Raw genomic sequence first — 12652 nt, 5'->3', positions numbered from 1 at the left:
GATAATCAAGCAGTCCGGTTACTAAAGCTTGCTTCAGTTGAAACTATAGCGTTGGTACATCCATGACAAGACTATAAATTCCTGTTGGAAACTGATGCCAGTGATAGTGGAGTTGGGGCAGGGTTTCAGGATGGCGTGAGAAGATACGAAATGAAATATATCATTGTAATTGTTCGACTACTGGTGTTTGTGGCTATCGAGAATAGTAAATGCAGTTCACTATGTTACAGGGTATTTAGCCTAGGTTGTGAGTATTTGTTGATATATACTGTTGTGACAGCACGACTATTAGCCCTGGTAGAAAAATTTTAGCAAAAAAGTCTCAGTCGAAATAAATTCTGTTAGTGCGTTTTTATTTCGTGATTTTGAGAAAATGTGTTCATTTTATGATATTTCAAAAATGAAGATTTAGCTAGGTGAAATACCAACCAATATAGGTAATATATGGTAATGAAAAGGTAGTCTGTCTAATGCTATTAATATATATATATTTGTGTATACACACATATGTAATGCTTACATACATAGGCTGGTTACGTTGCACATAAATTATTTCGGAGCCTTGCCAAGCCATTTTAACCATTCCACAATGTGTGGTTGTGTTTTTTATAAATGACATCGTCCTGCAGTGTAGTTTATGTTATAAGATGCTCCATCATAACATCTTAATGTCTAAAGCATACCTCTCCTCTCTGTCTGCTTTCCATGAGCCTTCTGGTATACTAAACAAATGGTTTCCCAGCTTCCGCTTTTATAGAAATTCATAGGTTCTGTACTCAGCTTCATGACAGGTATGTCTTCACATGGAATAGCATGAATAACTGAATCATTTTACTACTACTTGAAGTGTGTAATAGTTGGATAAATATGTCATGGAAGCATTACATTATATGTGCTGTTTTTGTTTTAGATTGAGAACCTATTTGCTTATGTTGTATATTGTTGCCTGGGGCACGTGGACAGCTTTTGTCATTGATCTCTATGTTCGTGGATTCTCATTTGTTACAAGATATCATATTTATCTTACCATAGCTGTGATACGACTTGTTACAAGTCCTTTTCCGAATTTTTCTGGTCCACAAGATGATCCATACTCCTTTATTTCCATTCACTAAATACAGTGAATATTCCTGTACTCTAATCTCCAAGTTCCTATTTTGAACACACATTTATGATTTGAGTATGTTGATATTTGTATTGGAAATGACTGTTACAAATTCTTTCCAACAACAAAAATCTTTGGATAATATCACCCTACCTATGTATCACCAAACAATGGCACATTGTAGTTCTAATGCTTATCATTTCACTATGACTTTATATTGTCCGTAGTTGTCACACGACTTTGTGATTTGCAAATTCAAAATCATTTTAATATTACACACTCAACTCTTTGTATATGTATGTTGCAATATATGTGTGTTTTTGTACATGCATACGTGGATATAACCTAATGTATCCGTACTGTTGTATATCATAAACGAATCAGCTGAAATTATTAACGGAAATTGAAATCCACAGATTAAGCTTGTTTGTTGTACCACATATAAGATTAAGCTTGTTTGTTGTACCACATATAAGAGTGGCGAATCCACCAGTTGTTTGGTAATTTTTTTATTCACGCAAATTGATATATTTTACTAGCAAACAGTTTTATTAAATATTAACATTGTTTGAGTAGAAGATACAGTTGAAAAGAATGAGAAGGTAAACTATGATTATATACTTAAAGGCATAAAGTAACACTCACGTGCTACTTATTTGAAGTTGGTCCGGATCTGTACTAAATTAGTATGTGGAAGGAGTCTCATGGAAACTTGATGTCAGTGTAAATTAATTTTCTTTGTCAGAAAGTTAATGGTTTATGCTTGCATAATATCTGACTATTCCCGTAGAAGCCGTTACTTGCTATTGAATTCCTCATTTCTTTCCAATTGGACCTGAGCTTTGCTTGTAAACAACTAGACAGTATTGAATATAACATGTATGGGTAACATGGCAGATTTGTTAGCTGTTGTCATGGAAGTAACAGTTGGCAGCATAGCAGAGACCCAACGAAGCCTAGTGGAATGGGACATCTACAGATTCAAGGGATAATTCGTTTAGAAGAGTGCCATGAGAAATGGCTATGATGCCAGACTAGGAAGCGCTTTTTAGGGTTTGTTTTATTTGTTTGAATTTAAACACAAAGCTACACAATGGGCTATCTGTGCTCCGCCTACCACAGCTATCGAAACCAGGTTTCTAGCGTTATCAATCTGCAGACATAGTGCTATAGCATTGGGGACTTTGTTAAAGATACGTTGCTAGGTCACAATAACAGGTGATTATTTGTTTGTTTGTTTTTAAATTTCGAGCAAAGCTACACGAAGGTTATCTGCGCTAGCCGTTCCTAATTTAGCGATGTAAGACTAGAGGGAAGGCAGCTAGTCATCATCATTCACCGCCAACTCTTGGTCTACTCTTTTACCGACGCATATTGGAATTGACTGTCACATTATAACGACTCCACGGCTGAAAGGGCGAGCATGTTTGGTGTAACGAGGATCCAAACCCGCGACCCTCAGATTACGAGTCAAGTGCCTTAACCACCTGGCCATTCCGGGCGCGATAGATATGGTAGTAAAACCATAGAATTCGAATGAGTTGACGAAGTCTATTTCACAATAACTGACTAACTTACTCAAGGACCATACATTTATAAACCAAGTGTTTAAAGGTTCTGGCAACATGTATTACACCATTCAATGTTTGTTATATGCTATTATATACCCTTAACAAAACATCTGTTACTATGATCTTTATATAAAGTTAATAATAAACATTACATCATATTAATATTCATTTCACAAATCGCTAAATGTATTCAATTAGACTTATAATCTTTATCTATTTATGTACAATATTTTATTAATGGACTTCATATATATACGTTATACTTTAATCATCTTGACTGAAATTTAAAAGCCAGTAAACACAGTTCTATAGATGACATTAAAATGACTATTTTATGACTCACCATACAGTTACTACATACTACGTCCGAAAACTATCAAAGTGTTTAAGTCCGCTTAAAACAAAATGAAGTTCTTGTCTACATAAAGTTAATATTTATGGAAAACTTGTTTTAAAATAAAAGTTAATCATATCAATTGTTCGCTTTCAATGTATTTAAAATATACTTAAAATAGGTAGGTAGTTCACTTTACAAAATTGTAAGTATGTATTTCAGCATATCAGCAAAATAAGTTTTAGTATTTAATTAAACTGTACGTTGCTTTCTATGTAAGCTCATTATACAGCGATACTAAACATTAATTGTGTGTTCTTGGGACATTTTATTTTGTGTATATCAAAGACAGGACGAATATTTTGTTTACATAAGCATTTCTGTTAAGATTTATTACAATGATTAACAGTATCATAAAAATTACACACGGAACATACTAATTGTCTTTAAGATCTTGTGGAACATCAATCACCATGTTGGCATCCTCTTTTCAAAAAGTAGTTTCCGATGTATTATGTTACAAACTTCACAACTGTCTTTGTTAAAACTAAAAATGTCGGAGCCATGTGATTATACTTAATTACATTACAATAATAAGTTTAATAATTCAGATTTTCTACAATAAAAAAAAGAATGACTTACTGTTCACTCATACATTTTATATTAAAAGTTCATTAAGCATTGACACTGACTCATTGACCCGTACAAACTTGTGTCAAATATGATCACGCGTACATGAGGGAAAGATGGTGACCTCACTTTCTGAACACGTCATTAGTTTGTTTGTTTTTTGGAATTTCGCACAAAGCTACTCGAGGGCTATCTGTGCTAGCCGTCCCTAATTTAGCAGTGTAAGACTAGAGGAAAGGCAGCTAGTCATCACCACCCACCGCCAACTCTTGGGCTACTCTTTTACCAACGAATAGTGGGATTGACCGTCACATTATAACGCCCCCACGGCTGGGAGGGCGAGCATGTTTAGCGCGACGCGGGCGCGCACCCGCGACTCTCGGATTACGAGTCGCACGCCTTACGCGTCGGGCCATGCCGGGCCCGACGTCATTAGTAGTTAGATAGAAGAGACTGTTACTATCTTAGAGGTTGTCGCATATTATTCTTTAACCAATTACTTTACTAATATAGAAAATAATTATAATAGTAGAACTTATTATTTGTATTGGTAAAACACTCTAAATCGCATCATACAAATAAAACTCCTGAAGTTTTACAGCCATCTTTCTATGACTTTAGAAACCACCAATAAAAATAAAATAAAATTTTCTTTTTGATCAGTAACATTACAGTAAAATGTTCACACTGCTCGTCACGTGGTCACTAACATAACAGTTGAAAGTAAGGTGTTTTATCACATTATTATTCACATAGAAAAATCACCAGAATACCGAAATGTAGTTGACAATCATATTTGTAAAAGAACCTGTAGTTAAAAGTCAAGTAATTATTCTTCAACTATTTCAAAACATTTATATTTGTTCAGTTAGATTTTGAAACTGTTGCCATGACGTTAATTATATTTCGTTTACACACTAGCAACTGTGTACAAATCAGTGGTTACAAATCAGGACCTTACGATTTTCTTATATAAAACTCATTATTATAAACTAATGCACTATCCTTAGTACATTTAAGTAAAATCTTGTACTTAAGTGTCACACGTGTTGAAACCCTTGTTAACAAAACTTCAAAATATATACTAATATGCTACTTAAGAAAAACTTCTCAGTTTATAAAATGCAGATATACACCTCATTGCAATGTTGTCTGCTATGTACACTTGTTCGAGTGGATTATCAGTTACTATGAATAAAACATAGGGATAAGTAATTAAAGTTTCTTTAGAACATTCCATACATATGAACACTGTAAATGAAAGAAAACTCACCTTATGTATAACATGTGTGAGTGCATTTGGAATGTTTTCTTAAAGCCCTCCCTGTACATGCTTTATTTTCACTTCATAGATCATGGCAAGGAGTTAGTTCCATTAGACCTCCCCCAATGGCACAGCGGTGTGTCGATGGACTCACACTGCTAGAAACGTGGTTTCAATTTCTGTGGCGAACAGAGCACAGATAGCCCATTGTATTGCTTTGTGCTTAATTCTAAACGCAAACACACTAAGATAAAAGAAAAATCAATATCGATACAAAATGGTGGTAAGGTGTGAAAAGAAGTGACGTTTGGTGTAAAGTGGGCGATAATTCTTCTTTTCTTACTTGTAGAAAAAACATGCTCGCCCTTTCAGTCGTGGGGTCATTGTATTGTTACTGTCAATCCCACTATTCGTTGATAAAAGAGTAGCCCAAGAGTTGGCGGTCGGTGGTAATGACTAGCTGTCTTCCCTCTAGTCTTAAACTGCTAAATTATGGACGGCTAGCGCAGATAACTCTTGTGTAGCTTTGCGCGAAATTTAAAAACAAACAAACAAACTTGTAGTAAATGATATGTGCCATTAAATTTATACATACGTACTTCTTATGATTAGACACAATTATAGGGGGCTTAAAAGAACTGAATATATATACATTTTATTGATGAAAAGCTCAGTTTTCTCTTTTGATGAAATTGAGGATAAATTCTAATTTTACAGCATAACTCTCCATCATCGTTTAAGTACCAGTAGTTTTTGGGATCACCACTGACACATGATGTTATATAGTGTCCATCTAGCTCATTTGTAAACTCTCCAAAATAAACCCCTAGAGGTACGTTATTAAATCCATCTGAACTGTATACAATAGATCATAATACAAAGAAATATTATGAAATGTATCATAAAACAAATCAGATGAATTTAACTTATCTAGTGTATGGTATGACCATGTGCTGTTCTGAAAGCTACCAGAAAGATGTTGGCTTGAATTTTCTGGGGCAGATATTCATATCTATGCTTTTAATTAAAGTTATTATTTATTCATTAATTAATATAATATATGTCATTATTTGGATATTAATTTTAATTAATAGATGTATTCTTTAACAGATGTTATGCGGGTAAGTTATGGTTTGTCCTCAAATGTACCCCAACCTCCCCCCAAAGAATGAACACATAATTTGGCAAATGACCTTTTTTCTAGATTAAAAACAATATTTTTAGAGGTCATCTCTACTTCTTCGTTTTCGTTGTATTGATCAACGTGATATTTCTTTGCCTCAGATGATATGCAGTGAGAAGACCAACAAAACTTTTTTTCTTTATTTTAAGACAATTATCAATATATAGTTTTTAAATAGATATCCAGATTTTACAAGGAACTGATAAATTTCAAAAATGCTTATTATCTGGTATCCACATTCAACTGTTTTCTTTACTTCTTTGGCGACCCAGCTACTGGTGAAAGATGTGTTATCACTGCCGTGATAATATAGTTACAGTGTTCTGGATTTCATACATGATTTACATAATGAAAATGTTAGTTTACCATTACATTTAGATGGTATAACTGGATGATAAAATTTCCTTAAGGCTAGAACTTTACATTTGATAAATCTAAAATAATTATTTAAACTAGTAACGTTTGCAGTTATGATTGTTAGATATCCAACAGGATATTCACAATATTTGTTAGTCCATGGATATAGAGATGTGAAATCTACATACCTGTTTTTTATATTTTTTTTATATTATATAAAAGTGTTATTACATATACTTTTCCTCCGTAGAAGAGTCTCGTACATTCAATCGGGAAACTACTGTATGGTCCCTAAGGAAATTCATCAAATCTGTGTTATTAATCTTCATTTTCTAAAATCCATATTCTCGTGTTGTTATGACTTTGTATCCTCGACCTTTCAGCTCTTTTTGTCTTTCAATTGTACAATTTCTAATAAACCACATGCGTCTATGCAAAACTAATTATTTGAGTCAGAGTCGTAACATTTATCATAACCATGGTAATAACACCCGTAAAACTCAGAGATCGATTTGTTTCTATTCCATACAGAAACCATCTACTCTGTAATTCAGGATTTGTTTCTTACGACCACTAAGCGCATGTTGGATCTTAATTCACTCAGATCTTACTTGGATATTGTTGTTGGTTGTAATGTATTCATGATTAGGTATTAGAGTTATCGACCATTGTGGTATAAATGTTATTCTGTATACAGCCATGTATACAGGAGCAATGGTTGTGTATCTGAAGGAATCTACATTCCAGTGTGCGAGAAACTCTTACCTGAAAAACAGCACCATCGAAGTATATCTACATCTAATCGACGGTACCTAAAGAAAAATAAAAAATATAACATGCCACCAAAACAACATTCAATATAACAACAAAACCATTTAATAAGAATCAACAATGATAATGTTATTTGTTGTTTTTTTTACTTACACATCTCTTCTTTGGAATCAGAGATGTACCACTTCTTTTCATCACTGACAGTTCCGGTCCAGATTTTTTTCTTATGGTGTTGGAAGTGTAAAAAGTGGCATCTAGTAAAGATCCACGATATTTGTCATTGGACTTGATATTGAAAAGATGAGGAATTTTCTGCAGTTATTCTAATTTAAATGATTTTGGAAACAATGATGAAGACATGGGTATAAAATTATAACTATTAGTTATACTTATTGTGAGACTTTTGATGGTAATAATTTTACTGTCATTCACTATAATCTTGGGTTTTATCTCTTGTCGAATAAAGTGTCCATCAAAACCTTTGATATTATGCACTATATATGTATAATTGTTATATTCTTTCGAAAATAAGAATTCACAGATTTTGTCATATGAATCATATTCTTTTAAATCTGTTTCCTTACCGTGAAATAGTGGACCACACAGCAACTAACATTGTAAATTCTGGTTTCCCGATCTGTCTCAAAATAAAAAATAAATATTTATTTGACGGATCTTTGATATCTTTGTCGTGAATAAAACATAAATAATTGTTAAAGACATACAAGTTATATCCTACACATATAAATTTACCTCAATGATGGCATTCTGAATTACGTTTCATTCTGTCAACAATGACAAAATAAATCTTACACTGGTAATGATTACTGCAGGAAGATACTGTTTGTCTACCATTCTTTGGATTTACAAAATTTGTTACAATCAAAACAAACTGTAGATTAACCTTTCGAGCATGCATTACTATTACTATTACAAACTCTAAACGATGTTTATTTAAATGTTTGAATGATTTGTTACATTATGAACAGTAATAATTTATTCCACGGAAATGATCATGATACCATAGATAGATTTTCTCTGCACATGGATAACTTTTATAAACAGCAAGTGATTTATTTGTTGTACTTAGTTGTAGCAAATTGTATTAGTATATATGTTAAATTATGCAAAATAATGGTTTTAATATAATAAAATCTAAACATTGACCATAGTGAAAGTAATGTCACAGTGTACTAGTTAAAATCTTATGGACAGTTGTTAAAATAACAGTAATTAGCTATATGCATATATGAAAGTCAGTCTTTATAAAACATGAGATAACGTAACGTGTAAAATATTATGGCAAATTATAAAGCGCAATTAATAAAAGTATGTATAAGTTTTAATTAATGTATGGTATCACTCTTGTTTGAAAGTTATGTATCGTAGCCGCTTATCACGGTGGCTTAGTTATATGCTCCGATTTTAAAAAAATGGATAGTAATTAAAATAATGGTAATTAATTGATGTTTTCATTGAAAATACATCATTAATAGATGGGAATGTAGATTAGATTACAAAAATGAGAAAATTAATAAATTATCAAAAGAAATATTGGGTCAAGAATTTTCATTATAATCATGCTACTGACTATCTTTAATCACTTGAATGAGTAAGATGTCCCCTTTTGAGATAGGAAATTTAATAATAAGCAACGTTTTAAGAATGATTTAATTAGTTATTCAATTAATGATTTAAATTGATTAATTATATTCATGTGAGGACATGTATTGTATGAGCCATTGTATCATGGCCACCTGTCATGGCTGCTTAGAAATATGTTCTCTACTTTGTTGTATTATTATGTAATAATCCATTATGCCCACCTGTCATGGCGATCTTGCAATGCATCCGTACAACGCGTCCCTGGTATTAAATTTTGGTATCATAGTCCGTCTGTCATAATGGCCTAACTACGTTTCACAAACGAAGGACTCTCTGGTGTCAACGTTTGGAAATATGACGTCATCGTCTTCGATAACTTTCCTCGGCTGGCACATCTGTGTTTCCTTTTGGTGGCGTGTCTTATAAGTGCAGTCCTGACTACTTTAAAGAAATAGCATTATTATTCTGTGTGTACAAATAATTTTGTGTTTTCTTGATTTGGAACAGATTTTAACAGAGCAATAGATTGTTTACACAGCTATTTCTGAAATTTCTTAGTACCCAGAAAAGACATCAAGATGTTCATCATTTTTAATTCTGTTTGAAATAAATAAAGATTGTTTCATTTCGTTTTGCACTATTAGTCTCTTGTTTTTTTACAATCTATTTGGTGTAAGGCGCTTAAGATTAAACCCCACGAAATATTTTCTGTTCATACTCTAACAAATATACCATTACTCTTATTTTAATACCTACGTTTGTTTCAGTGTAGTTTTTATGCATGCGACATATATTGTTTACGTGTAATGCGCAATCCCCGCTTGTTCTCTAAATTTGTATAAGATTCTTGAGAACAAGAATCAACAGCAGATAGTTTACGAAAATATTATCCTGTCTTTAAAGATTGTTGAACGTTCGAGAATCTCGCGTAAATTTAAACTGCTCAAAAAAATTAAAGGAACAAGTGCATTTTCTTATATAATTTATCTCAATGTTCCAAATGTGATAATATTTTTATTTTTTTAGGTAATTTGCCTCATTTCGGTTCCATCTGTATCCATTTCTTAATGTGTGATGAATAGTAAAACATCGAGAAATAATTTTTTTTTAAATCACCAGTATTACCAAAACTGATATCCCATATGAAACAATACTTTAAACAATTTACATGCATTTATTCAAGAAATGTTTGAAACATTCAATATCTAGTGTGACCTCCACGGGTTGTGGCACACTCCTGATACCGATTTGGCACACTTCGAATCAGTCTATCGATGTTAACTTGGGGTATGGCAGCCCACTCGTTTACCAGGGCTTTTTGGAGTTCCTATACATTCTGAGGAGGGTGCTGTCTTTCACTCACACGCCTCGACAACATATCGCAACAATCGGATTTAAATCGGGAAATCTGGCGGGCCACTCAAAAGTCTTTATTCCTTCCTCGTCAAGGAAGTACATACACAGTCTGGCGACGTGAGCTCGCACGTTAACCTGCATGAGAATGAACTCATCGCTGACAATACCGGCAAAAAGCCTCACAATGGTTATCAGAACTTCGTCTCTATATCGTCGTGCGTTCAGAACACCCCTGCTGAGTATGAGTAAGTTCGTGCGGTGACCCAAGCACATGCCTGCCCAGACCATTACAAAACCTCCTCCATAAGCGTCGACTTGCACAATGTTTCAGGCGGAAAATCACTCTCCTCGGCGTTTCCACACACTCTCACACGTCCATCATCACGAGGTACAGCGAACCTGCTCTCGTCTGTCCGCAGCACGGTGATCTATTGACGAAGTTCCCAATCCAGGTGCTGACGAGCAAACTCCAACCTGGCTGCACGGTGTAGAGCTGTCAGAATATCGCCTCTTGCAGGCCATTTGGCCCTAAAACGTCCTTCGTGCAGACGATTGCGAATTGTTTTGGTCGATACACGTGTTTCAGTGGAATACTGAAGATCATTTTGCAGTGACCGAGCTATAGTTAACCTGTCTTGCAGAGCGGTAGTCACAATGTAGCAGTCCTCTCTGGCTGTTGTGCAGCAATGACGGCCTTGACTTTGTCTCCCACCATAAGAGTTCGTCTTCTGGTAGAGTCGCCAAAGTCGACTGATGACGCTTGGTGACGCACCGACGCGCTGTGCCACCCTTTTTTGAGTCTGGCCATCCTCCAACATCTGGATCACCCTGGCCACCTCGTTCTCTGTCAGATGGCGCTTGACTGCTTGGGTACACAAGATTAAGATACACACTGACAAAACGAGCCGCAAAAATTCATGTTGGTGTGTTTTTTTAGAATTAATGAGAAATGCATAGTTTTACGTAACAGTCATATATAGGGTACCTAGAGTTGTATTCTCCTTGAGTGAGGTGAGTTTCATTTGAGTTGCTTCAAACTTCACTCGCAAGCTCAAAAAATACACATGTAGACGAACGGATATTTTTTTATACACAAATTTAGTTATGACAAAAATATACTGAAACATGAAATTGTTCCTTTAATTGTTTTTTGGAAGTATATAAAAACAAGCTGTCGCAAGACGGCAAGACACAGTTTATATTATTGGTCAACTACATTTAGTATACTATAAGCCTCGGAAGTTATAATTGTAATTAGCGATTATTAATCGGCAAACTACAGAATGTGACCTACCTCTGGGCAGGTACAACTGCTAGTTCCTGCCTAAGGCTACTGGGCCTAAGGCCCTTTCTGGTATTGCCTGGCATTTCTACAACAATATAATTATGCTTGACTTTCAATAATGTTTGCCATCCACGAGAAAAAGGATTTAACTAAAATTTTAGTTTAAAAATGAGCTATCATCACAGTATTACATTACAGAGTAGATTTTTATTGAAGCATTTCTTTGTACACGTGGTTACAAACAAAAGTGCCTTGGTTTTTATGTTGCAATACTCATGAGATTTTCACTAAAAAAAAAAATAATTTATTTGAGTTTGTTTTTGATATATTTTTATTTGACTCTTACTTCATTTTGTTTGTAATTTTTATTAGATAAATCTGAAACATATCATTTTTAGGGAAATTTCAATTGTTTTATTTATAAGCTATAAAAATACTGCCTAAGAATAAAAAAACATTACCCAGTTATAATTGATAATCGGTGTGGTAGTTTCTGAGATCCGAGTTTTGGATGTATGCATCACAACTCTATTATAATAAGATGGTAGGTAATTTTTCACTTACAAAACGCGGTTTCTGTATAAGTACAATAACCAGTCAACAATTGTTTGTTAATGATATCGAATTTTATCAAAAAAGGCTTAACGACAATAATCTCATATTTGTGTTGTTATTTTACCTTTCTCTTTGTTTTAAGAATATGTCATGTCTATTATTACAGCACTTACTATATACAAACGTATATCCTGAGTAATGGGTATGGTGCTTAGCGTTGCATAACTTTGTCTACATTGATGTTTAATGCATAACCTGATCATAACAGAATGAAATTATTCTACAATAATTTTAAAGTGCAACTCAGTTTATAAAACAAGTCTCCGATAATACTTAAGGAATATTGTGAAAACTTAAAATGGTCCAAGGTAAAATTTAAGACACAACTCAGTTTTTAACGTTGAAATTAATTTACGGTAATATTTGAAAACAAAGCCCTAGGCCCGGCATGGCCAAGAGTGTTAAGGCGTGCGACTCGTAATCTGAGGGTCGCGGTTTCGCATCCCCGTCGCGCCAAACATGCTTGCCCTTTCAGCTGTGGGGACGTTATAATGTTACGGTTAATCCCACTATTCGTTGGTAAAAGAGTAGCCCAAGAGTTGGCGCTGGGTGGTGATGACTAGCTGCCTTCCCTCT

At 34.1% G+C, this 12652-nt stretch overlaps 2 protein-coding genes across 4 annotated transcripts in view; one reads left to right on the top strand and one right to left on the bottom strand.

Moving 5' to 3' along the window:
• The window catches only part of LOC143251672 (homeobox protein six1a-like), a 37102-nt gene that overhangs the window by 10805 nt on the left and 13645 nt on the right, over positions 1–12652 (top strand). The window lies entirely within an intron of this gene.
• On the bottom strand, positions 7077–11755 carry LOC143250633 (uncharacterized). 2 transcript variants are annotated; one of them, XM_076501527.1, is made up of 3 exons: positions 9042–11755; positions 7800–7852; positions 7077–7469 (listed from the first exon to the last, which is right to left on the bottom strand). In XM_076501527.1, the coding sequence occupies exon 1, from the start codon at positions 10992–10994 to the stop codon at positions 10605–10607; it is 390 nt and encodes a 129-aa protein (XP_076357642.1). In that variant the 5' UTR covers positions 10995–11755; the 3' UTR covers positions 7077–7469; positions 7800–7852; positions 9042–10604. The 2 variants fall into 2 exon arrangements, with proteins under 2 accessions (XP_076357642.1, XP_076357719.1); XM_076501604.1 differs by having other exon boundaries at positions 7077–7256.

This window comes from Tachypleus tridentatus, chromosome 1, assembly GCF_004210375.1.
Source record: "Tachypleus tridentatus isolate NWPU-2018 chromosome 1, ASM421037v1, whole genome shotgun sequence".
Lineage (NCBI taxonomy): Eukaryota > Metazoa > Arthropoda > Merostomata > Xiphosura > Limulidae > Tachypleus > Tachypleus tridentatus.
Note: the sequence above shows the minus strand (reverse complement) of the source record. Positions and strands in the feature narration are given on the sequence as shown.

Coding starts and splice junctions, on each gene's coding strand:
- LOC143250633 (XM_076501527.1), bottom strand. CDS start 10,994: ATGTTGGAGGATGGCCAGACTCAAAAAAGGGTGGCACAGCGCGTCGGT.